Source organism: Narcine bancroftii, chromosome 5, assembly GCF_036971445.1.
Source record: "Narcine bancroftii isolate sNarBan1 chromosome 5, sNarBan1.hap1, whole genome shotgun sequence".
NCBI classification, from domain to species: domain Eukaryota; kingdom Metazoa; phylum Chordata; class Chondrichthyes; order Torpediniformes; family Narcinidae; genus Narcine; species Narcine bancroftii.
In genome coordinates, this window is record NC_091473.1 from 63,572,744 (window position 1) to 63,600,570 (window position 27,827).

A 27,827-nucleotide genomic window follows, 5' to 3' on the forward strand; every position below is an offset into this window, starting at 1 on the left:
GATTTTGGATATTAAAAAGTATCTTGGTGGTTTGGACGACAGAGTGGTAAAAATGGGAAAAGTATCTGATATACGTAGTAACAATTTAACTAAGTTAACAAGAATTTAAAGAAAGTTACAGTGTTGTGGAGAAATACAAACAAAAATATATTGATTTGGAAAGCAGGAATCAAAGATTGAATTTGAGAATCTTTGGTCTGCCAGAAAACCTGAATTCAAACAATCCACTGGAATATTTTTCCAACAATCTGGGAGAGATATTTAAGGGGATTTTGAAGAATCCCCCAATCCTGGACTGAGATAACAAAAACCATCTCCTGAAGAGAGATCATGACCAGATATTATATATTTTCATTATTTTCAGACCGAGTTATCCATGAACCTCAAAAGTGTGGAACTAAAGGAGCTGCTATTCGCTTCATGGAATATTACCAGCTAGAAGTTCTTAATAAAAGAAGCAAATACAAAGAAGTAATGGCTGAACTCTTCAGACGGAACTGCAGACTTTCCCTCCACTTTCCTGCACATTTGAGGATCTTTCTACAGATGGACAACCTATGTGGTTAAATTCCCCAGAGTCTGGATGGAAGTTACTCAAAGAAAAACTTGCTTTACAACCAACCTGAATCTATTGACTTGGTTGATCTGTTATAATTAATAAACTGATACTGTGTGAGCTGCCTCAATGACTATAACCAGAGCACTAACTTCTATGGTGATGAAATGCTTTGAGAGGCTGGTCAAGGCCAGAGTTAACACGTACCTAACCAAAGATCTATTGCCTATTGTCACAATTGCTCCACAGTAGATGCAATGTCACTGTCCCTCCACTCAGTTCAGGATCACCTTGAAAACAGTAATTCATGCATACGGCTGCTCTTCAGCGACTACAGGCCTTCAATACCATTATTCCCTCAGCGATGATTGAGAAGCTACGAACTGTACCCCTTCTGCAACTGGATCCTTGACTTTCTCATCAGAAAATCAGTCAGTATGAATTGGAAACAAAGTTTCCTCCTCACTGATTATCAACACAGGTGCACTCCAAGGATGCGTGCTCAGCCCACTGCTCTACTCACTATACACCCATGATTATGTGGCCAGGCACAATTTCAATGCATTCTACAAGTTTGCCAATGACACCCCAGTTGTTGGTAGAATCACAGTCAGCAATGAAGAGGCATAAAGGACGGAGATAGATCAGCTCATTGAATGGTGCAATGATAACAACCTTGCACTCAACATCTGCAAAACCAAGGAGATGATTGTGGACTTCAGGAGGAAGTCAAGGGAATACGATCCATTCCTCATCGAGGGCTCAGTAGTTGAGAGGGTCAAGAGCTACAAATTTCTGGGGCTCAACATCTCCGAGGATCTGTCCTGGAGCCGTCACGTTGATGCAATCACAAAGAAGGCATGCCAGTGGCTATACTTTGTTAGGTGTCTGAGGAGATTTGGTATGTCACCAGAGACTCTTGTAAGCTTTTATAGGTGTACTGTGGAGAGTATTCAGACCAGTTGCATCACAGCCTGGTATGGAGGCACCAACTCTCAAGACAAGAATAAACTCCAGAGAGTTGTTAACTTGGCCTGCAACATCACAGGCACCAGACTTTACTCCATCGAGGACATCTACATGAGGAGATGTCTTAAGAAAGCAGCCTCTATCTTCAAAGATCCCCAACACCTAGACCACACTGTCTTCATCTGCTTCCATCAGAAAAAAGGTACAGGAGCCTAAAGATAAGCATTCAATGGCACAAGAACAGCTTCTTCCCTGCTGCCATCAGATTCTTGAATAATCAATAATTTTATGAACCAAAGACACTATCGTACTTCTCACACACTTATTATTATTTTTATTATTATTTCTTACAGTGATTAGTCAGATGGTATAAATTGAATGTTCAAGTATGATGCTGTCGCAAAACACCGAATTTCATGACTTATTCCTGACAATTAATTCTGATTCTGTTAAACAGAGGTCGGATTGCATTGTTGCTCTACTGCCAGTTTAAATTGAACTGTCCTGATTTGATGTAATCTTTTTTTTTAACATAATACTTTCTCTTCTTTTCTCTTTTTCCCTTCCTTGATGTTATTTACAATTAATGTAATTTGTGGATGTTAGTTGATATATACATTGTCTTGTATATTTTGTGTGAAAAGTAGAATTTGAAACTAGATAGCTTTCATCTTTTTTAAACTTTTATCTTTCTTTTCTTTTTTAAACTGACTTGTGTATTGAAAGTTTTGTTAATTTAGAATGGAGGAACATTCATCTACTTTTTCAATTTTAAGTCAGCTGTGGATATGATTCCAGTGTTTATGAATATCACTTTGAAAATTGTTTAGTTTCTGTGTTCATCATGCTGGATTCAAGGCCACACATTGGCTGACTGCCGAAATCTAAGGCATACTGCCTTTGACCTTGTAACTAGTTGTTGCCAAGCAACAGAACAGACAGGAATGTGTGCAAAGTTGCAGTTTTATTTCAGATTGTAAAATACACACATTTTTAACTCTTACAGGTACAGATTTCTAGATATCTGAATAGACAGGTGTACCAAACGTTATGGGGAGTAGGCAGGGAGTTGGACTGAGTGGCAGAATGCATCAGCTCATGTTAGAAACATAGAAACATAGAAGATAGGAGCAGGAGTAGGTCATTCGACCCTTCGAGCCTGCTCCGCCATTCAACGAGATCATGGCTGATCTTAAAGTTCAGTACCCCGTCCCCGCCTTCTCTCTGTAATCTTTAATATCCTTATACTGAAGAAATATATCTAATTCCCTCTTAAATATATTTAATGAACCTGCCTCTACTGCCCTCTGTGGCAATGAATTCCACAGATTCACCACCCTCTGGGTAAAGAAATTCCTTCTCATCTCGGTCCTAAATGGTTTGCCTATTATCCTCAAACCATGGCCCCGGGTTCTGGATTTTCCCATCATTGGAAACATCCCATCTGCATCCATTCTGTCCAGTCCTGCCAGAATTTTATATGTCTCTATGAGATCCCCTCTCAATCTTCTAAACTCCAGCGAGTACAATCCCAATTTGCGCAATCTTTCTTCATAAGTCAATCCCAGTGTTGGAAGGGCAGAGCAGATTTGACAGGCTGAATGGCCTACTGTTCATGTATTTTATGGTCTTGCGATGAAAAGGGCCCAGTTTATGTATATACAAGATATTGAATGTTAACATACAAGTACAGTAAGCAACCATTTAACTAGATTATTTTACTCTTTAAGTTTATGGAGTCAAGTTAAAAGGGCGGAATAGTCTTCTATTTTTTCTTCTCTGCTGTGAGAGTCAGAATCAAATATAGTTTTGCAGACTTGCCAGTTTGAGACCAGGGATTAGATTAGGTGTAGGTTAGTATGCAGCTCTATTGCGCAACTGTTCAGCGGTGGGAGGAGGGTGGGGACTTTGCTAGATTCATTTTATTGTATCTGTGAGTTGATTCTTAAACATAAATGTATATTGGTCTTTGCCATTTTTTTGGTTTCTCTTCCAAATGTGGTCCATGCAGACACAGAAATCTTTAGTCTAAATGGATTTAAAAAATTATAATTTTGTTTCTTTGAATGTTAATGGCTTGAACCATACAATTAAACAAAAAGATTTGTTTAAAATGTTTCAGGCCAATATTATCTTTGTACAAGAGATGCACTTTGGCAAAGAGGACAACAAAATGGTTTGTCAAGTTCTGGAGAGGATAGGAATTTCATTCCCTGTTTCAGTTTAAAGTTAAAGGTATATCTATCTTTATTGCCTCTAAAGGTATATCTATCTTTATTGCAAAATGATCATGGATCACATGGGTAGATTCTTAATAGTTACAGGTACATTGAATTTTTTAAAAAAAAGTAGCCTTGGTAATATATATATGTTTCTAATGTTGACAATCCAGATTTTTTTTAAGGTGTTTGCTTCTTTACCAAATCTAAATGAATATATTGTGGCCAAATGCACCACTCCATTATCAAACTGGTGTCTGATCCTCTGCAGGATCAGGAGTTCCCAGTGGCCGAGGGGCACAAAGAACTCTGGCAGGTGTGTGACTTCAGAGGTCGGATGATTATCATAGTGTGTCAACTGTAATTATTTAAACTCCAGCAAAGATTCCATTAAACGGTTCTGTTGGTTCAGCTCACAGACAACTTATTCACTGAACCACTCACTACATTGGTGACCCTGATGGTCCAAATGACATTTTGGACCTCACTATGGATGCACGGAATGCCGTTGCTCTCAAACATCCAATATTTTGGACCGCACAGCCACAGGTCTGGTTCAAACGAGCCGAGGCCCAGTTCCATTTATGCCAAATTACCACTGACACAATGAAGTACTACTATATCATTGTACTGCTGGCCAAGACACTGTGGGAGATTTCTCAAAAGTTGACCTGGTGCACGGGTACCATCAGATCCTAGTTCATCCAGACGACAATCCTAAGTCTGCCTCGATTACCCCGTTTGGGCTATTTGAACTCCTCCATGTGCCTTTCGGTTTAAAATACATAGCCCAGACATTACCCAGAGCCTGGATTTTGTATTCATTTATTTGGATGACATCCTTGTCACCAGCCACTCTCAGCAGCAGCAGCACCGGGCCCATCTCTTTTAACTATATCAGCGGCTTGATGACCACGGGTTAGCAACCGAACTGGCCAAATGCCAGTTTGGCCTCACATCAATCGATTTCCTTGGGACCGCATCAGTCAGCACAGAGCAGATCCACTACCTTCCAAGATAGAGGTCATTTGCAAATTTCCAAGACCCTCCACCATTAAAGGCCTGCAGGAGTTTTTCCCATTGTTTTGAACCAGCTGCAGCCAAAGATATGCAGCCACTTTTCAAACTCTTGTCCAGACGTCATAAGGAATTGAAATGGGATGACGAAGCCACGGCCAAATTCGAGACTGCCAAAAGAACGCTAGCGAGAGCCACTATGTTCGTGCACCCGAGGGTTGATGTGCCAGTGCCTCTGACAGTGGATGCATCAGGCACTACCATAGGCAGTGTCTTGGAGCAGCTCATCAACAGCATCTGGAAACCTTTAGCTTTCTTTAGTCATCATTTGAGACCACTGGAGCAAAAATACAGAACTTTTGACAGGGAGCTCCTTGCCCTCTACTTGGCCATACAGCACTTTTGCTATTTCCTAGAGGGCAGAGAGTTCACAGTCTACTTGGATCACAAGCTGTTGACTTTCACCTTCACCAAGATGTCAGATCCATGGTCAGCACAACAACAACAACTCTCCTACATTTCAGAGTTTATGACTATGATAAAACATCACCAGGAAGAACAATCCAGTCGCTGATTCACTATCCTGCACCGCCATTGCTTCTCTCCATTCGCCTGCTCCCGGTATCGTCTACATGACTTTGGCAGCCGTTCAGCAGGAAGATGAAGAGATGGGCGTCTATTGCACTGTCATATCAGGAGTGAAATTGGAAGACTTAAGTTTAATTCCAGCAAATGCCTCCCTTCTTTGTGACGTATCCACCGACCAACCGAAGCCCATTGTACCAACTGCGTGGCGATGTCGGGTGTTTGATCCCATACACAGATTGGCTCACTCTTCGATTAGGATGACAACAAGGCTTGTGGTGGGCAAATTCATGTGGCACAGCCTGTGCAAGCAAGTCAGCACTTGGGCAAGGACATGCATCCAGTGCCAGACCTCAAAGGTTCAGTACCACACCAAAACACCACTACAGGTTTTTGGACCCATGAAATGCAGGTTTGATCACATCCATGTGGATATCATCGGCCCATTGCCCCCATCCAAGGACGCTACTCAACTCCTCGCAATAGTAGACAGGTTCATGAGATGGCCAGAGGTTGTCCCACTCTCTGACACCTCTACCTCAGCTTGTGCGAGAGCCCTTATCACCAATTGAATAGTGCGTTTTGGACTTTCATGCACATCTCCCCTGAAAGAGGAACTCAGTTTACATCCGGATTATGGTCCACAATTGCTGGGCATGCAACTGTATCAGTCGATGGCCTATCCTCCCCAGTCTAATGGCTTAGTGGAACATTTTCACCGTCATATGAAAACAGTTCTCATGGAAGGTCTTAAGGGACCAGATTAGATAGATGAACTGCCTTAGGTACTTTTAGGTATCCGTACTGCACAGAAGGAAGATCTAACTATGTCCTCCGTAGAATTGGTTTACCTAGTCCCCCCTACAGTCCCAGGGGATTTCATTCCAGCCCCACATTTATTATAAACATTGGCGGCAGGCAAGAAATGGTTTTGGTAGATTACCTTAAGTGGGCACATGTGGACCTGGATCAGCTAGTACAGGCCCATATAGCCACATAGGTGAGACAGTAGTGTCATCTCCAAACTCTGGTTCAGAGGTCGGGGGGATTATGTGGTCAACTGTGCCACTCCATTATCAAACTGAAGTCTGTAGTTATGGGCCTCTGCAGGATCAGGAGTTCCCGGTGGCCGAGGGGTACAAAGAACTCTGGCAGGTGCATGACTTCAGAGGTTGGGTGATTGTGATAGGGCACCAACTGTAAATATTTAAACTCCTGTGAAGATTCCATTAAACAGTTCTGTTGGTCCAGCTCACATACAACTTCTGTTATGCTTTATTCACTGAACCACTCACTACTAGGCGATTCACCAGGCTGATACCTGGAATGGCAGGAATGACTTATGAGGAAAGATTGCGCAAATTGGGATTGTACTCCCTGGAGTTTAGAAGATTGAGAGGGGATCTCATAGAGACATATAAAATTCTGGCAGGACTGGACAGAATGGATGCAGATGGGATGTTTCCAATGATGGGAAAATCCAGAACCCGGGGCCATGGTTTGAGGATAATAGGCAAACCATTTAGGACCGAGATGAGGAGGAATTTCGTTACCCAGAGGATGGTGAATCTGTGGAATTCTTTGCCACAGAGGGCAGTAGAGGCAGGTTCATTAAATATATTTAAGAGGGAATTAGATCTATTTCTTCAGTAAAAGGGTAGTAAAGGTTACGGAGAGAAGGCGGGGATGGGGTACTGAACTTTAAGATCAGCCATGATCTCGTTGAATGGCGGAGCAGGCTCGAAGGGTCGAATGACCTACTCCTCCTCCTATCTTCTATGTTTCTATGTTACAATATACTGATTATGGTGGAGATTTTAACTGTTGTTTTAATCTAATGATTGATAGGTCTTCCTCTAATCCAGTGGTTCTCAACCTTTTTCTTTCCATTCACATACCACTTTAAGTAATCCCTATGTTATTGGTGCTCTGTGATTAGTAAGGGATTGCTTAAGGTGGTATGTGAGTGGGAAGGGAAGATTGAAAACCACTGCTTTAGACCCAATTGTTACTGAAATATTTTGCTTGAGCAAAATTGTCATTGGCTCATTTCCTTTGGAGTTATGAAACCATGCACATAATGAGTCGTTTAGGTACGATTAAAACTGTGGTTTTCAAAATTCTTCTTTCCATCCACATATCATGTTAAGGAATCACTTACTAATCACAGAGCACCTATGGAATAGGGAATACTTAAAGTGGTATGTGAGTGGAAAGAAAAAGGTTGAGACCCACTGCTGTAAGAGGACACGTGCTATACAATGAAAGTATTGAAGAAACTCATCAGGTCCGGCACCATCCAGAGGCAAAGATAAATAACCAACATTTAGGACCTGATGAGTTTCTCCAGCACATTTGTATCTTAACTACAATCATGCCATCTGCAGACTTTCTTGTTTCACTATATGCTGTTCTACGAATAGCTGCTGTGGGATTTGTTTTTTTCACTTTCCCACCTGAGATGAAGAACAGATTTAATACCTGATTTGGAAGGTGGAGCACCGAACATTGCAGCACTTGTGTGTTTTTATTACAATACTATCAGTGTCAGAGCCAACAACACTAGGCTAAAGAATAGCTTTTCCCCACAGGCAGTGAGAATGCTGAACGACCAAAGGAATTGCTCACACTTGTAAAATCAGATGACAATAAACTTGACTAGATTGGACTTGACTACAATTCTGGAGGCAGTTCACCACTGCAATCCTCTGGAGTATGAGTTTAAGAAGTGCACTTATTTGAGTAGGTCATTGCTTTGGAATAATTAGGCAACAGCTTCTCATTTGATTTTGTACTAATAAGATTAATCAATTATTAGGTGATAATGTTATGTAGAAATTGGGAGAAGATAGCTTAATATTGTATCTGGCCTGGCATAATTAAATAAACTAACATTGATTAGATCAAGTCACTGAAAGGGAAATAGACGTATAGGCCCTTTCCTGTTGTCTTGCAGACATGTCTGTAAAGTTCATGTTTGGGCAATAATATTGTAGCAGTAATTCCCTAACCATTCCCTCTTTGTTTTGAAATTCTTTATTTATCGCAATAAGAATCATATCAACCAATATATTTACAGATGCATCTCTTTAAATATACACAGTGACATTTTCTCTTTTTCCCCCATCTCTCCCTCCCTCTTTCTCACCTCCCTCCAAAAACAGTAAATATTGGACATATAAAATACAATTAAACAATATCTTGATACGTCTTTTTTGTTTGTATTCCTTTTGTATAATCTATTCACATTAAATCTGATCGTGTTTATCTTATCATTTTAGGTGGTGGAGGTCCGAGGCCTGCTCTTTCTATTATGTTCCATAGATGGTTCCCAGGTTTTTTTCAATCATTGTAACTTTGTCTTTTAAATTATTTGTGATTTTTTTTTTTCCAATTGGATACACTTAAACTTGGTTATATATTCCATTAATGTTTATAGTCATATGGTCCAACGTGGCCATCTTGTATCTTTATTTTCACTTCTTTTCTGCCTCTTCACCACCTCTATCCCTTTTTTCCATTACTGTTTTATTAAGTTTTCCTTTTTAATCTCAATATATGACAATGCATTTAAGACATTAAATACCACAACAATCCCCACAAGCAATAACCCTTTAACTCCAAATGAACCTCCCCTCCTTGGATTGCCTCCTGTCCCTTGATGGCAACCACAACTCTACCCCCCCCCCACCTTTCCATTCGGTTTGCGAACTTACTCGCAAGCATCAACTGATTTCGCAGTGACCATTATTCTCCCCCACCAGCCCCCCCAGAGAACACTATTTTCCTATACTTATAACAAAGCTCTCTTTTTTCCTTCTTCCCCTTCTCTTATCCATCTTTAATTTTTTATATATACATTATCTTTACTTTATATTTTTACAGATTTTTGTCTATTTTCTTGCTGGTCTTCCTTCTTGTTACTCCTCCTCCTCTCTTCTCCTGTCCTGCAAATGTTCAGCAAATTCTTGGGCTTTCTTTGGGTCCGAGAACAGTCTATTCTGTTCCCCAGGAATGAATACTTTGAGTACTGCTGGATGTCTTAATATAAAGTTATACCCTTTCTTCCATAAGATTGTTTTCGCCGTGTTGAATTCTTTCCTCTTCTTTAAAAGTTCATAGCTTATGTCCGGGTAAAAAAATATTTTTTGTCCCTTATGTTCCAATGGCTTATTGTCTTCTCTAACCTTCTTTCTTGCCTGCTCCAGTATGTTTTCTCTTGTCATATATCTTAGAATTTTTATCAATATGGAACTCGGTTTTTGATGTGATGGCGGTTTCGGTACTAGCACTCTATGCGCCCTTTCGATTTCTATTTCTTCATGTGAATCTATCATTCCCAGCACCTTCGGGATCCATCCTTTTATAAATTCCTTAATATCTGACCCTTTGCCTTCTTTCAGGCCAACTATTTTATGTTGTTTCGCCTACTGTAATTTTCCAATACATCAGTTTTTTGTGACAATAAATCTTGTGTCTCTTCAATTTTTTTCGCTTTCTTCCAACTTCCCTCTTAAATAATTTATCTCCATTTTTACAGCAGCTTCTCGTTCCTCTACATTTTCTACTCTTTTCCCTATTTCAGTCCTGACCAACTCTAAGCTTTGCATTCTGTCTTCAGCTCTTTTCATTTTTCTTTTGATTGAACTAAGTTCTAATAATAGCCATTCTTTTAATGACCTAATTTGTTCTTCAAAAAAGGCTTTATCTAAACTTTGTCCTTTTTTACCTTCTCCTTTGAAATTCTTGGTCTTCTTCCTCTTCTTCTGTGTCTGTATCTATGTCTGTGTCATCTTCTTCTCTGTATCTTTGTATCTTCATCCTTCTCTGGTGAGCTGCTGTGTCTCCTGTTGTTGGCCTCCCCCGCTGCAGATCGACCTGCCTGCTGGCCTCCCCCGCTGCAGATCGACCTGCCTGCTGGCCTCCCCCGCTGCAGATCGACCTGCCTGCTGGCCTCCCCCGCTGCAGATCGACCTGCCTGCTGGCCTCCCCCGCTGCAGATCGACCTGCCTGCTGGCCTCCCCCGCTGCAGATCGACCTGCCTGCTGGCCTCCCCCGCTGCAGATCGACCTGCCTGCTGGCCTCCCCCGCTGCAGATCGACCTGCCTGCTGGCCTCCCCCGCTGCAGATCGACCTGCCTGCTGGCCTCCCCCGCTGCAGATCGACCTGCCTGCTGGCCTCCCCCGCTGCAGATCGACCTGCCTGCTGGCCTCCCCCGCTGCAGATCGACCTGCCTGCTGGCCTCCCCCGCTGCAGATCGACCTGCCTGCTGGCCTCCCCCGCTGCAGATCGACCTGCCTGCTGGCCTCCCCCGCTGCAGATCGACCTGCCTGCTGGCCTCCCCCGCTGCAGATCGACCTGCCTGCTGGCCTCCCCCGCTGCAGATCGACCTGCCTGCTGGCCTCCCCCGCCGCAGATCGACCTGCCTGCTGGCCTCCCCCGCCGCAGATCGACCTGCCTGCTGGCCTCCCCCGCCGCAGGTCGACCTGCCTGCTGGCCTCCCCCGCCGCAGGTCGACCTGCCTGCTGGCCTCCCCCGCCGCAGGTCGACCTGCCTGCTGGCCTCCCCCGCCGCAGGTCGACCTGCCTGCTGGCCTCCCCCGCCGCAGGTCGACCTGCCTGCTGGCCTCCCCCGCCGCAGGTCGACCTGCCTGCTGGCCTCCCCCGCCGCAGGTCGACCTGCCTGCTGGCCTCCCCCGCCGCAGGTCGACCTGCCTGCTGGCCTCCCCCGCCGCAGGTCGACCTGCCTGCTGGCCTCCCCCGCCGCAGGTCGACCTGCCTGCTGGCCTCCCCCGCCGCAGGTCGACCTGCCTGCTGGCCTCCCCCGCCGCAGGTCGACCTGCCTGCTGGCCTCCCCCGCCGCAGGTCGACCTGCCTGCTGGCCTCCCCCGCCGCAGGTCGACCTGCCTGCTGGCCTCCCCCGCCGCAGGTCGACCTGCCTGCTGGCCTCCCCCGCCGCAGGTCGACCTGCCTGCTGGCCTCCCCCGCCGCAGGTCGACCTGCCTGCTGGCCTCCCCCGCCGCAGGTCGTCCCCATGTCGGTCGTCCCATTGCCGCTCACCCTCTTCCAGCCCTTCATTCTCTTTCTCACCACTTCTTTCTTGTTTACTTCCCCCAGCCAAACGCCCCGATACTGGGCATCTACCATCCCTCTTTTTTGACAGACTACGATGGCTCTAAATGCATTCCACACCACAAGAGGTTTTCATGTGTTGGTAATTTTATTTACTTGTATCTGATCTAATTGGTGTTACATAGAGTTCATGGGTTAGAATCTGCTATTGTTCAACAAGGTGATTGAACTGCTTGCAAGAGGTTACCTATATATTTACCAGAATTTAAAGAGCACAGTTTAGCTGAACACTTTAGTATGAAGAAAGGAAGAATTCTTCTTAAGTACTATGCTCTCAGCTTGGCATTTTAAATCAGAATGTTACTAGTTAGAGCCTCAGGCCAGAGACTTGAGCATATTGTAGTACATTTTAGTACTGAGGAACTGCTGGACTATCAGGGCTAAAAGAAGACTTTAAATTGAGGTCCTATCTTTTTGTTCAGATGCCAGTAAGAGATCCTTCAGCAGTATTTTCCGAAAAGGAGCTGGGAAGATATTCTGGAGACGCAGCTGTAATTTATCCATTATCAATCAGTAAAACAGATTGCCATGTCACAAGCTTTGCATAAATTGTATGTTGCATATCCTTTAGAACAAATAACATAGAACACTACAGCACAGTAAAGGCCCTTCAGCCCTTGATGTTCTGCTAACCCATATTCCTTTAAAAAAAAATACCAAACCATCCCTACCCTGTAACCCTCTCTTTTTCTTCCATCCATGTGCCTGTCTAAGAGTCTCTTAAATGCCCCTAATGTTTCAGCCTCCACCACCATCCTTGGCAAGGTATTGAAGGCACCCACAAATTCTGTGTTTATATAAAATAAATACTCCTGCTGTCTCGCCTCAACTTCCATCCCTTCACTTTGAACATGTGTCCTCTGGTGTTTTCTATTCTTGCCCTGGGAAAAAGGTGTTGGCTGTCCACCCTCTTTATGACTTTCAGAATCTTGTAGACCTCTATTAAGTCTCCTCTCATCCTTTTACGATCCAAAGAGAAAAGTCCACAGACTTATTTTTCAATCCAGGCAACATCCTGGTAAAACTCTGCATCTCTCCATAGCTTTCCACATTCTTCCTATAATGAAGTGTAGTCTTGCCAGAGATTTGTAGAGTTTCAACATGACCTCGCCTTTTGAATTTAATCCCCCTATTAATGGAGCCCAATATCCCATAGGCCCTCTTAACTATCCTATCAACCTGTGCAGCTACCTTGAGGGATGTATGGATTTGGATCCCAAGGTCCCTCTGTTCATCCAACCTCCTAATGAACTGGACCATTAAAACTATACTCAGCCTTCTAGTTGGTCCTTACAAAATGCATCACCTCACACTTATCTGGATTGAACTCCATCTGCCACTTTTCTGCCCAACTCTACATCCTGTCTATATTCTTTTGTAACATATGACAACCTTCAGCTCCATCCACAACTCCTCCAACCTTTATTTCATCCACAAACTTACCAATCCATCCTTCTGCTTCATCATCTAGGTCATTTATAAAGATCACAAAGAGCAGGGGTCCCAGACAGATCCTTGCAGAACTCTACTAGTCACTGACCTTCAGGCAAAATTCTTTCCTTCACCTACTACTCTCTGCTTTCTACATGCAAGCCAATTTTTCTATCCACACAACCAAGGTTCCATGGATCTCATACTTCATGACTTTCTGAACAAGACTTTCATGAGGGACCTTGTCAAATTCCTTACTGAAATCCATACAGACCACATCTATTCACCGACCCTCATAAATTTCCTTTATATACTTTAAAAAAAAAACTCAATCAGAGTCATGAGGCATGATCTTCCCTTTACAAAGCCATGTTATCCTTGAGTAGACCACTTTTCCAAATGCTCATAGATCCTATCCTTGAGAATCCTCTCCAATAGTTTACAAACCACTGACATAAGACTCAATGGTCTATAATTACCAGGATTCTCCCTATTTCCTTTTTTAATAAGGGAACCACATTTGCCATTCTCAAATCCTCCGACACATCTCCTGTGGCCAAAGAAGACTCAAAGATCATAGCCTCTGCTATGATCACTTTCATCACTTTCCACAGCAACCTGGGTTATATTGTGTCCAGCCCCGGGGACTTATCAATCTTAATGTTTTTAAGAAGATCCAACACTTCTTACTTAATCTCAACAATGTACAGCACAAAAGCGTGTTCTATTCTGACCTCTCCCTGATCCAGGTCCTTTTCTCTTGTGAATACTGAAGCCAAGTATTAATTTAGGATCTCCACAACCTCCTCTGCCTTCTGTTCTTCATAGATGCATAAACTCCTTCATTACCACAATGGTAACTCAAAAATAATTTTGTAATGATTTTTTAAAAATCGTGTCAAATATGTATTATCTCATTGTAAATGATGATTGACAAATATGTGTTCTTGGCATTATGTGTTGAAGCAATTTTGAGTCATCCAGGAAAACATGAAGGTCCATTAGGTGACTGCATGATTTTTCTTCTTTTGTGAAACAAAAGACACTTTTTAATTCAAAATGATAAAATTTGTCAAAATAATTTTCTCAGTATCTCAGAGAAAATTATGGGAAAGTGGGACTGTTAAAGACTATTTATGGCAAGAAGGTCAAAGGCTTACCTTTTTTATCCATCAAAATGACCATGTTACCCACTACCCTCTGGCACTCCACATTAGAGTATACAACCTACGTAATCAATAGCTTCACGGTATTTGCTACTCCATCAAGAAGTCCATTAGGAATATTGATAATTGCTCTTCAGATGAAGAATTTTCTAACATCAGAACATGGTGGTTTTCTCTGAATAATGTGAAAGAATGGTTTAGACCGTTAAGCCTGTCTTCCCATTACATTAGATTATTTCTGATCTATATCTGAACCTCCTTGGATTTAGAGCCCTTACTTCATCTTGTTCCTCAGCTAGTCAGCACTCAACGCATAGATACTCCAACAGTTCATCTCAAATGCAGGGAAACTTCAAGGATTTATTTTCCCTCCTCATTTCCTCATTTATCCAATTCAATCCCATTGGATCCTATCTGAATTGGATAGCATAGTGGTGTAGCTAGTAAATCCACTGTGTGACAGCTCCAGAAACCTGGGTCAATCCTGACCTCCAGTACTGTTTGTGTGGAGTTTGCACATTTTCCCTGTAACCCCTTTGGTTTCCCCTGGGTGCTCTGGTTTCCTCCCATATCCCAAAGATGAGCTATTTGGAAGGCTAAGGCCACTAGTAAATTGTCCCCAAGTGCGTAGGTGAGGGGTAGAATCTGGGGCAAAGAAGAAAAATTGCTAGAGGAATAGGAATGCTCTGAGAGCTGGCGTAGACTTGATGGGCCGAATGGTCCTTTAAAAAAAAAATATATAGAAACTATGTTCTAATGAATAGTCACCATTTAATTCAGAAATCACAAAAAAATTGCAACAGGGAATATTTATCTATCCATCTTGACAGAACAGAAAATTACAACACAGTAAAGGCTCTTTGGCCCACGGTATTGTGCCGACCTATATAAACCTACTCCACCACAATCTAACCCTTCCCTACCACATACCAATAACCTTCTATTTTAATTTCACACATGTGCCAAACCAAGAATCTTTTGAATGTTCCTATTGTACCAGCCTCAACTACCACCTGGGCAATGCATTCCAGGCAGCCACCACTCTCTGTGCAAAGAAACTTAGCTCTGACATCTCCCCTAAACAAATGCTCTCTGATATGTGCTATTGTCACCCCAGGGGAAAAGGTGCTTACTGACTGCCTTATCTAAGCTCCTCATAATCATAATTATCTCTATTAAATCTTTTAAAATGTTTTATTTTTTAAAATTTAGACATACAGTAACAGGCCTTTCTGGCCCATGAGCCTGTGCCACCCAATTATACCAATTGACCTACAATCCCTGTAAGCTTTGAAGGGTGGGAAGAAACCAGAGCACCTGGAGGAAATCCACGAAGACATTGGGAGAACATACAAACTCCTTTCAGACAGTGCCAGATTTGAACCCAGGTTACTGGTGCTGTAACAACATTAAGCTAACCCCTGTGCTAATTATGTCATTGCTTCAAAGAGAAAAGGCCTAGTTCAGTCAACCTTGCTTCATAAGACATGTTCTCCAATCCAGGCAACATTCTGTTAAATCTCTCCTGTGCCCTCTCTAAAGAATCTATATCTTTCCTGTAATATATGTATTATCTATTTTTAAATTTAATTTTTTACATTTTTACAACACAGAAGCCGATTCTGGCCATTGAATCCCATGCTGCCCAATTACACCAAAATGACCTACAACCCTTGTATGTTTTGAAGAGTTGGAGGACATGGGGAGAATGTATAAACTCCTTACAGTACCAGATTCGTACTCTGGTCAATGGCGCTATAATAGTGTAGTGCTAGTTGCTATGCTGTAACCATGTCACCCATGTTTCATGGCATATTGTGGTAATTTAATTTATATTGGTTTCTTTTATGTACGTGTGTGGCCACGCAAGCAAGCATTTGGTGCACCTGTACAGTGTACTTATTTATATATATGACAATAAACTCTGGTGCTCATACTAAATCTCCCTTCCCTTGAACAATGAAGAATTATCCCATATCATTAGTGTGCAAGTGGGGTTTGGTGTCAAGAGGGAACAGTCCCTCCTGAGCAGGAACGAATGACAGTGCAATCACATTGGTGGATATGGAAATTACCTGACAAATCAGATATTTGATGAGCTGGAAGATGACCAGCTTTGACTGCCAAGTCAGATATATTTCTGTAAGTTTCTTGTACATTTCTTTTTTTCTTTGGCTTGGCTTCGTGGACGAAGATTTATGGAGGGGTATGTCCACGTCTGCTGCAGGCTCGTTGGTGACTGACAAGTCCGATGCGGGACAGGCAGGCACGGTGGTAGCGGTTGAAAGGGAAAATTGGTTGGTTGGGGTTGGGTGTTGGGTTTTTCCTCCTTTGTCTTTTGTCAGTGAGGTGGGCTCTGCAGTCTTCTTCAAAGGAGGTTGCTGCCCGCCGAACTTTGAGGTGCTAAGATGCACAGTTGGAGGTGATATCAGCCCACTGGCAGTGGTCAATGTGGCAGGCACCAAGAGATTTCTTTAAGCAGTCCTTGTACCTCTTCTTTGGTGCATCTCTGTTTCGGTGGCCAGTGGAGAGCTCACCATATAACACGATCTTGGGAAGGCGATGGTCCTCCATTCTGGAGACGTGACCCACCCAGGGCAGTTGGGTCTTGTACATTATCTCTCCCTAAATCAGCAATTTTCCTAAGTCTAATATTTTGTAGTTATAAAGGCATTTTTTAAAAAAAAACACAATTTGCTAATCTTTTAACATTTAAGGTTTTGTAACTTGGGGTAGGGGTACAAATCTTACTCATTCCAAAGTTGTGCTTTAAAGATCATAAAAGTCATGTGAGTTTTACAACACAAAAACTGGTTCTTTGGCCCAACTTGTCTAATCCTACGATCTACCTTTGGCCTATTTATTTGGTCTATATTTCCTCTACACCTTTTCTAACCAATGTACCTGTGTGTGATAGTACAGATTCTATCACCAATGTGTATATGTACAGATTGTAGTGGTAGTGGAGGATGACTGTGATTGGCTGAGAGCATAGCACGCCTACTGGCAGGTCTTAAAGGATTGCTCCTAGCCAGACCAGGTCATTCTGGACTGGTCGACCTACATCTGATATGCTCCAGTCTTTTAGTTAATAAAAGCCTTGGTTTGGATCAACAAGTCTTTGGTTCTTTCGACGCGCTCTACAATTTTATTAACTAAAAAGTTTTGAAGGGATAGAGCGTATGCTACGGCTGGAATGCCTTGACATCGACCCACAGTCAGCTACAGCCTCGAATGACTTTAAGTACTGGGTGAGGTGCTTCGAACCATACTTGCAGCTCTCTGACCCTGCCGTGATAGAGGACAGCCATCGACTAATAATATTGATGACTATGGTGTCCCCAAGAGTCTACTAGAGCATCCAGGATGCGACTACTTATGCCGCAGCCATGAAGGTACTGAAAGGGCTCTATGAGCGACCAGTGAACAGGGTCTATACTCAGTACAAACTTGCGACAAGAAGGCAGCAGCCCACTGAGTCCTGTAGAGCTTATATTCAAGCACTAAGGGCAATGGGCAGGGAGTGTGCCTGCACAGACAGAACTGCTGCGGAGACCACAGATGATCTCATTCGGGATGCCTATGTGACCAGGGTTCGATCGAATGAGGTGAGGCAGCGCCTGCTATAGCACGGGGGAGAAAACCTAGAAGACATGATCCGGATTGCAGAGACAATGGAGGATGCAGTCTTAAGTATGGACATGTACTCTGGACAATGTCGCCATCTGCGGCCATGACATGCAGGATTTTGATGACAACCTTGAGAAATTTTTTCAGACTACAATTTCGACAAATGTGTCTTCCAGATCACTCGGCTCACAATTCTAGGTTGCATGGTGGAGAACGAAGTGGTCATGCCAGACCCTGACTGTATGCGTCCCCTCATGGATTTCCCCCCCTCCCACCACACCCAGAAGCCACTCAGACGCTGCCTGGGCTTTTTCTCCTACTATGCCCAATGGGTTCCACACTATGCCAACAAGGCACGGCCACTCATCAAGACCACCTCCTTCCCCCTGTCAACCGAGGCCAGAGCAGCCTTTGACCGCATCAAATCGGACATTGCCGCTCCAATGCTGGACGCCATCGATGAGTCCATCCCATTCCAAGTCAAGAGCGATGCATCCGACTTTGCATTGGCAGCCACTTTGAACCAGGCCGGCCCGTCAGTAGCCTTCTTCTCCAGAACCCTCCAGGGTCCTGAGAGCCGACACTCCTCTGTTGAGAAGGAGGCCCAGGCCATAGTCGAAGCAGTACGTCGTTGGAGATACTACCTCACTGGCAGGCGCTTTACACTGCTGACTGACCAACACGCGGTCTCCTTCATGTTTAGCAATACCCAGCGAGGTAAGATCAAGAATGACAAAATCGCCAGGTGGAGAATCGAGCTCTTCACCTTTAATTATGACATATTGTATCGGCCTGGTAAACTCAACGACCCGCCAGATGCGCTCTCCAGGGGGACCTGCAACATACAACTGGACAGGCTGCAGAAACTCCACGAGGAGTTCTGTCATCCAGGGGTCACTAGGTTCACGCACTTTGTCAAAGCTCACAACCTGCCCTACACGGTCGAGGAGATTTGTTCCATGACCTGAGCCTGCCCGGTGTGTGCTGAGTGCAACCCCCTCTTTCGTCCAGAGAACACCCACGTCATTGAGGTGAAAAGGACGCAGAAAAGATTCTCCATCCTCGGGTACCCCAGTTACATCCACAGTGACAGGGGATCCTCGTTTATGAGCGCAGAGCTGCGGCAGTACCTTCTGGAGCGTGGTATTGCTTCAAGCAGGACCAGCAGCTATAACCCACGCGGTAATGGGCAAGTCGAAAGAGAGAATGCCACTGTCAGGAAAGCGGTTACGCTTGCACTCCGGTCCAAAGGTCTCCCCACCTCTCGCTGGCAGGACGTGCTCACTAGTGCCCTACACTCCACCTGCTCCCTCCTATGCACCGCGACCAATGCCACCCCCCCATGAAAGGATGTTCTCTTTCCCGAGGAAATCCAAATGGGGAGCAACCATACTGACAAGGCTCATGTTTCCCGGGCCAGTCCTCCTACGACGGCACATCTGGTACTCAAAGAACAACCCTTTGGTTGATCGAATGACTCTGCTCCATGCGAACCCACATTATGCCTACATCGAGTACCCGGACGGGCGGAAGGACACAGTCTCGATAAGGGACCTAGCCCAAGCCAGATCAGGCCCAGCAGTGCTTCCAACCCAACTTCCCCCAAATCCTTCTTCCCTTAGTTATGTGCTTGAACAGAGGGACCAGAACCACCCCACCAGCTCAGGCCAGACAGTCGACAATGCCGTTGGGGAATTGAGCGAAGCAGTGGCCGCACCCGACGAGCCTGCTGGCGACACGACTCCAGCAACCCCAATCCCGACACCACGACGGATGGTCAGGCCCCCTGACTGGTACAGCCCCTGACCTCCACTGGACCCTTTTTTTTTTCTACAGCCCTCCATCCACCCCGTGGTCAGTTCTCAAAGAAGGGGTGAATGTGATAGTACAGATTCTATCACCAATGTGTATATGTACAGATTGTAATGTAGGATGTCTATGATTGGCTGAGAGCGTAGCCACCCCTACTGGCAGGTCTTAAAAGGATTGTCCGAGCCAGACCAGGTCATTCTGGACTGGTCGACCTACATGTGATATGTTTCAGTCTTTTAGTTAATAAAAGCCTTGGTTTGGATCAACAAGTCTTTGGTTATTTCGACGCTCTCTCCACTGTGTAAATATATTTCAGTGTTACAACTCTCCTGTCTCAACCACTTACTATGGCATTTTGTTCCATTAAACCACCACCCTCTAGGTGTCTCTTTTAAATCTTTCCCTTCACACATTAAATCTAGTACTTGTGTACTTTGATGAAGGGTTCATGCCTGAAACATCGGTTATGTATGTTTACCTTTGCTATATAAAGGGCACTGTTTGACCTGCTGAGCTTCTCCAGCATTTTGTGTGTTTACAAGTAACCTCTCTTTATCACTACAACCTGCCAATCCCGTAAATATTCTCACGAATCTTTTCTGCGTCCTTTTCACCTCAATGACCTCTTCCTTAACGCAGAGCGGTTAGTACTGCGCGGGAGCAGTACTACAACGCATCTATGTTGTTGATCAGGAATGCATTTGTCTTTATGTGTGTGTCTGTAAGCTTTGAACAGAAGCAGACACCCAAAACGTCTCACGATATGATTGGCAAGCTCCTGCCTACGAGCAGTGACCTCATTTGACTCAAGTAAATGAACTCTAGTCCAGCTGCTTACCAATGAACCCTTAACATGTACATTGTCATTTAGAGTTATTTAAGGACGACTCCACAATTATTGGATACATGTGTATTTTAATTACACGACAAATTGTTGTTATTGTATATGGCACTGACTAAGTCTCTGCAATGGAGATAATCGCGTACATTTTCCCAATGGGTTTTGGCACTCTTATGTGGTAAATAATGGAAAGTTTTGCCTTTCAGTCTGTTTTATCTTGACGTTAGGACGATGGAAAGGATCTTCCAACCCCACATTGTATTTATCATATATTTAATCCGCATCAGCTGATGTGGCGCCAGAGAGGATCCGCCTAGTTTAGTTTCAATGAATTATACACAGGCACCACCCCACTCTTTCCGATGTTTCTTTTTCCCCTCCTACTCCAGATTCATACACGTCTATGCCCTTCCTTTGCAAACAAGGAAATCTATTTGAAATTTTTATGCCAGAGTTGAAATGCGTTTAAAGGTTCTTTCAATATGTAGAACCATCAAGGTGATCTGATACTCTCGTGGGCATTACAAAATCATGAAAGTGTCTAAATTAACTGATGTAGGTTGACTTAAGTATCAAGTTTGAAGATTCAAATTAATTTGTTGTGTGATATACTATCCGAAATAAAATGGACACTTTTATTAAAAAAATACGAACTCTCGTGTTGATCTGCTGTGGATTTTGAGTCTTTTAGGCGTGGTACTTTGATATATTTAACAAACTGTAATAATTAATCTTATTTATTAGGTAAGAGAACAAAAATAAATAGCTCCTCCTCTTCCCTAGCACATGACTGACTGAAACTGACAATAAACATTACATCAGCGGAAATTCTTCCTCAAAATACACTACTCTTAAAGCGGGTATCGTTAACAAAGGGGGGGGGGGGGGTACGGTGAACACATGCGTGCACGTGAGATTGAACCTGTGAAGGTTCAATTGTAGAGGTCGTGGTGACCCGCTTGGCACAAGCTCCTCGAATTTAAAAAGATACAATGCTCCAGATTGCAGCATTTGCAGTGATATCTCCAGGAACACGAGTCATCGAGACAGCCTTTTCAAATCTACTGCTATTCACCAGGATCTTAGCTGATTCAAGTTCAAGTTTATTTATCATCCAATTGTATAATTCGACGAAACAGTGTTCTCCAGTCCTTGGTGCAAAACACTGGAAGTACACATATAGATTACACACAAAGGAATCGTGTGCTCAGTACGTATATACAAATATTAAATATTATTTTGTTGAATAAATAGTAGAGTCACCAAGGATTTGTATAAGGAGTTCTGTTTCCTAACTCAAAGGGATCCTTATTGTGTCACATGTACCTTTATAAAAATCAATGTCAGATTTAAAATTAACTTTATGCCATGTCAACTGCTCGCTGAATTCATTTATATTTACATAATTCCTTTAACAAGTACAACACATCTTAACTTGCTTTGCAGCAAAACAACATAATGTTTACTCTTTTCCTCTAATGACCAAAACACAAATTATACAATAATTTCTTAGAAGCAAATGTAAAAATAAGCATACAACTTGTTTAGTAATGTTTGTTGTAAGATAACTATTTGCAAGAATTCTGGAACAGTTTAACTCTAATACATACTTCCTTTTAATGTCTCATTCAACTCGCGACAGCCTGGCCTAATAACCATTTCTAGCTCTTGTTTTTCATTTTATTGGAGGTACTTAGTGATAGTCGTCTGTCCATAGGTCAGCATGTTGTCTTCTTTCAAATATCTGTTCACTTTTCCTTACAACCATCTTTCAATAAGAAACCCCCAAGGAGATGTCCTTCATCCCTTATCATTTTGTTTTACAAATACTTGCTAATCCTTGTGGGCATCATTTGAAATACACTGGTGGGTCCCATACATGAGTCTATTCTATTCTTAGCATTCTTATGTCACAGAAGAATGTGATTTTACTTGTTTAGTTCAAACTAGTGAATTTCACACCCTTGCCATTTCTCCAGAGCCCCCAGCCCCTGTACATTTCCCTTTTGAAACCTTGATTATTTCTCTCCCCATCATCCTTACAGGTGGCAACAACATTTTACAAGTACAAAAATATTCCCTACATCCTGGTGTATCTTTTTCCTGCCATTTTAAATTGGTGTCTCATAATATGTAATTACCTGATAATTGAACAGCTTCTCTCTTTGTAAACCCATCATGGTTTTCTAACCCTCTTATGAAATTCCCTCACAACCTCATTTTTAGAACATCCTCAGCCAATTCAGTGTAACCACAAAATTTCATGTTCCTGGACCCATTCTCTTAAACTTTTCTGTATCCTGTCAAAGGTGGGCCACGCACAACCAATTATTTTTATCTGGTCACAGTGCATTTCTGCCATCAATGTCACATGAAGAGAAATCTCCCCCAAATAACATACACTCTATTTCTCAGCCATCTTACTCCTTTGCATTTGTTATTGGTCTTGAATTGAACATATTTTATCCACGTTACCAAGGGGACATTCTCCAAGCTCCCTATAGTAATACCTCTCCCATCCCTGGCCTAATTCATCTGTTGCTGAAGTCCACAGCAATGTTCCTTTATTTCAATAATGGTCTACTGCTTAACAATTACGATTCAGAGAGACTACGACCAGTAGCACTAACTTCTACTATGATGAAATGGTTCGAGAGTCTGGTCATGGCCAGAATGAACACATATCTAATTAAAACTGAAGCCACTGCAATTCACCTATTGTCACTATCGATGGCTCTCCACTCAGCTCTGGATCACCTTGAAAACAGCAATTCATACATACAGCTCAGCCTTCAATACCATTATTCTCTCAGTGCTGGTCAAGAAGCTGCAAACTCTAGGCCTCTGTACCCCTCTCTGCAACTGGTTCATTGACTTTCTCATTGGAAGTCCACAGTCAGTATGAAAGGGAAACAATGTCTCCTCCTCACTGATCATCAACATAGGCGTATCCCAAGGATGCATGCTCAGCCCACTGCTCTACCCATTATGTACCCATGACTGTGTGGCCAGACACAATTCCAATGCTATCTACAAGTTTGCTGATGACACCACAGTTGTCGGCTGAATCACAAACGGCAATGAAGAAGCGTACAAGAGGAAGATAGATCAGCTCATTGAATGATGTAACAACAACAACCTTGCGCTCAACATCAGCAAAACCAAGATGATTGTGGACTTCAGGAGGAAGTTAGGGGAACATGACCCAGTCCTCATCGAAGGCTCAGTAGGGGAGAGGGTCAGGAACTTCTAATTCCTGGGTCTCAACATCTCTGAGGATCTGTCCTGTCCAGGAGTCTCCACGTTGATGCAATCTCAAAGAAGCCTTGCCAGTGGTTATACTTTGTGAGGAGTCTGAGGTGATTTGGTATGTCTTAAAAACGCAGCCTCTATCCTCAAAGACCCCCACTTCACTCTCCTACTATCGGGGAAAGGTACAGGAATCTAAAGATGAGCACTCAGTGGCACAAAGACAGCTTCTTCCCCGCTGCCATCCTGAATAATCAATGAACCAAAGACACTGGGTTACTTTTCGTGCACTATTATTGTTATTATATTTTTATATATAATGTGGTAAGAACGTTATATTTATGTGTACACTATGATGTTGCTGCAAAGCACCGAATTTCATGACTTGTTCATGACAATAAATTCTAATTTTTTTGTAATCCATTTCAGAATTAAAACAAAACAGTTTATTTTACCATCCAATTCACTTGACATAAAGAGCATTGAAACAGGCCTTTTGGATCATCTTTCCATACCAACCAAGTTGCCTATGTGAGCTAATCCTATTATGTGTGTGGCTCATATCCTTTTGTAACCATTTACCTGTCTCAATTTCTTTTGAACATTGAAGTTGTACCTACTTCTACCGACCAGTCATGGAAGGCCTTGAGTCTGCAAATGGAGTCATGTATGCTGACTCCAGGCTGAGCTGGCTGCAAATTTAGCCTTGGAAGAGAGGCAGGAACTTAAGCTCAGCCTACTGTCGACTGCTTGGACCTGATACTGACACCTTTGACTAGGTCTGGCAAGGAGATTCTTCAATTTGACTACCCGACCAAGGCGTTCAAAAATCAGGATTGCAAGATCTCAATGTAAACAGAATTTGAGTTTTGGCCAATCTGGAAATGTTTCTCGCTAGGCCTCTAATGCTTTTTTACAATGGTGACGCTGATACCTAAAAGCAAACTTATTATCTGGAAGAAACCCTACTTTTACTAATCATGACACGTTTTGAGTTTATCATTCATAACTGTATTTCTCTTCGCAACGCCACCGAGCAGTGGACCGATCCACAAAAGGATCTATCTTTGCGATTGGAATTGAAGTCAAGTAAATTGACACGGATTCCTCATTATTGCCGAGCTGTGTACAGCACGGCCGTTACAGGAGAATGGCTTTTCCCATCAACGGGGCAAAACAAAAAGAAGCCTTCCCTCTTATGGGGATACGTGGTATTTTAAGGTGAGCCGCTAAAATTCTTGATGTCGCCATTGAGAGATACCGTACCGCTTTAAGAGAGCTTTTGATGACGGCTCCTATTCAAATAAAGCTGTGGCGGGCTCGGATGTCTATTGGCTGAGATCTGTCCCAGCGGTGGGCGGGGATTGTGTCTTGGGACCTCTTGCGGCGACGGTGATTGGCTGGCGTCTGGTGGCGAGGGCTGTATAAATACCGTGCTATTTTTAAACGGTTACTTTTTTTTCTCCGGAGCGCCGCGTTAATGTTGCGGTGGAAAACTGTCTAAAGACGGGTCTCGATCACCCGGGAAAGTTCCCCTGGCGATAGTTTCTTAACCCATCCCATTCGAGTGGGGGAAAAAAAATCGGCTCGTACCTCGGGGGGGAAAAATCCCCATTCAGTTACCGGTCACCAAGTGTTGCGAGCGGGATCATGGAGTTTAAGGTGGAGGCGCACCGAATCATGACCATTTCTCTCGGTAAGATCTACTCATCCAGGATACAGCGCGGAGGTATCAAGTTACACAAGAATCTTCTGGTATCGTTAGTGCTGAGGAGTGCCCGGCAGGTCTACCTGAGCGAGCAGGAAGAACTCTACCTACAAGCACAAGGGCAATTTCAGCCGACGGCCGCCGAACAATCTCCCAACTGGGCCGAGATGGAGGAGAGGATTGCCTACCAGACCCCGAACGATCAAGGGTCTAGCCGGGTTGAGGCGGAGAGGACTGAACCCCAGGAGCAGGGCCCGAGCTGGGTTGAGGTGGAAAGGACTATGTGCCCGACCTCCCAGGATCAAGGGCCGGAGGCCATCCAGGAACAGAGCGCCGTTTCCCGCCCGCCTGCGGTGATGTGTGCCCAGCAACTGGAGTCGAGGGGCTCCCCGTCAGTCTGTGACTCAGCCAAAGCGTGCTGCGGCCGGAAAAGGAGAAGTGGCGAGCAAGGGGGTGGCGAACCCGAAAGTCCGCTCAAAAGACCCAGGACAGAGCAACCCATGACCATTTCGACCACCACCCACCAAGAAGAAGAGGAGATGGAGACTTCCAACGTTTCCAATCTCATCAACATTTTTGGCTCCAGTTTCTCTGGGCTCCTGAGCAAAGAGCAGAGTGAGGGCGAAAGCGGGCAGATTTGCTGCGATCAAGTGCTGGGGAACATGGGGTCCTGGAACAGGGCGATTGTCGCCTTCTGAAACTTTTTGCCCCGTTGGGACGAGAACGATGGAGACCAGGACTTTTTGTCGGCTTCGAGTTTGGTTCTCGGTACTGGAGTACGCACGGCTAGGGCGGTTGGGTTCGGAGTATCCTACACGTCTCTCAGAAGGCGCCCTCCGCACCACGTGGTGAACAGCTTCATTCACTACCCCCAATGAGGAAATGGAGAGAGGAAAGGCGGGCCCTGACAAGGCGTGATCAGACTGGGGCGGAGGACATTTCTTTTGAGTTGGGAGTTCCTGTGGATTTTTTTTTGGTTTAATTGTGTAGCTTTTCAACCCGACGTAACGTTGAAAGGTAGCAAGGGTATTCGGTTCTTTGAAGTTTGATTTTTATCTTGAAACCAAATACAACTTGCTGAGTTGGTTGCCTTTTCCCCCGTCTGCTCTACGCCCTTTCGCAGGTGTTAATTTGCATTGGACTCGTACTGAGCAATTTGGACACACTTGTGTACGTTAATTTACCGTCTTTGTTTTATAAAGACATGAAAATGTGTTCGATTATTAGCCGTTTTTGTAATACTGTTTTCATTGTATGAATGGTGTAATTTACACGAATTAAAAGGTTATTTTAAATTAATTTGCTTTTTGAGCTTGCTTTCACGCACTACGCAACTCGACCTCGATGGGTTAATTCTGCTGCTGTTGTACTGGTTGGGGGAGGGGAGTTTCCTTTGTGGCTATTGTTGGGAGGAATGCGTTTGGGTTCTTTAAAAGAGACAGTGCTGCTTTTGTCGGCTGAAGTAGGGTAAAGTTCACCAAGTTCCAACCGCAACTTTTTATTTAAAACCAATTCACCCGCCCAGGGTTGGCATTTTTTCCCAATTTGAAATGGGCTTTCTCTAATGGCTTTTGCAATGAAGTTTGCAACATTCACCGCCCCTTTCCATATTGCCCTGTTTGGGATCTTGTAACAAAAAAAAATGCTTCCTCTACTGCTGTGCCAATCAGTTACAAGTATTCAGGATTATAAGAGAACTTGCCCCAAAATATGCAAGCTTCTGTCAAATTGAGTTGCTACCTTTTTTAGTTCGTATCCTAACTTGGGTGTTAATTTTGCTGGATCAAGTTTGACACTGGTCTAAAATGATCAACCTACTCGATGCACCAGTGACTTGGACTATGCAAGACTTTAGTTGGGAAGGGTGCTCTGCTTTCACCATCTGTATTCTGCAAAAAAATGTTTTTGCACTAATCTGGAAAGTTAAACATTGTCATGTATGGAAACGAATGTAAGCCAATTATATTTGAAAGTAAAGCTTAAAATTTTCTGAGTTTGACATTTAAAAGTGAAGGAAATGGAATTAGGCAGGATGCATACAAGGGGTTAAGTTGGCCTCCCATTCCTGTGTATAGAGCTGGTAAATGCTGTGAATCATTGGTTTAATGAGATCTTAATGATTCTTTTGATCTTTGCATTTCTTTAGAGCATATAAACTACATGTCTGTCACTGAATATTCTGTTGACTGTTAAGGTACTATATGCTGCAATACCTTGAAGTAATGGTGCACATTATACAGAACTACAATATGGGTGTCTAGGGTGCACAGCAGTTGGAGCAACCCAGGATTGGACCTGACCTCCAGTGTTGTCTGTTGGAAGATCTCAGGACTGAATTCTCTCTGGGTGCTACAGTTCTCTCATCTCAGCTAGTCAATAGGCAGGGTGATTTAGCTTGGTGTGTGGGTGGCAGGTGAGTTCATGACCAAGCAAAATTAAAGGAAATGGAGGGTGGGATTGCTTTAAGAGCAAATGATGAAGACACTGGACCAAATGCCTCCTTTGTAAAGAAA

At 43.5% G+C, this 27,827-nt stretch overlaps 2 protein-coding genes and 1 long non-coding RNA gene across 4 annotated transcripts in view; 2 read left to right on the forward strand and 1 right to left on the reverse strand.

The window, feature by feature from the left end:
• Window positions 1-6,459, reverse strand: part of LOC138763447 (syntaxin-6-like) — a 48,215-nt gene extending 41,756 nt beyond the window's left edge. Inside the window, exon 1 of one of the 2 annotated variants that reach the window (XM_069937609.1) lies at window positions 6,290-6,455. The gene's annotated coding sequence lies outside the window, so the exon portion shown is untranslated. Of the gene's footprint in view, window positions 1-6,289 lie in introns of both variants that reach the window. The other variant, XM_069937608.1, reaches the window with a different exon arrangement.
• LOC138763448 (uncharacterized) overlaps window positions 1-27,827 on the forward strand; it is a 118,355-nt gene that overhangs the window by 845 nt on the left and 89,683 nt on the right. The gene's annotated exons all lie outside the window — the stretch shown is intronic.
• Window positions 25,057-26,613, forward strand: ier5 (immediate early response 5). Its single transcript, XM_069936291.1, has one exon. The coding sequence runs from the start codon at window positions 25,257-25,259 to the stop codon at window positions 26,010-26,012; it is 756 nt and encodes a 251-aa protein (XP_069792392.1). The 5' UTR covers window positions 25,057-25,256; the 3' UTR covers window positions 26,013-26,613.

Coding starts and splice junctions, on each gene's coding strand:
- ier5 (XM_069936291.1), top strand. CDS start 25,257: ATGGAGTTTAAGGTGGAGGCGCACCGAATCATGACCATTTCTCTCGGT.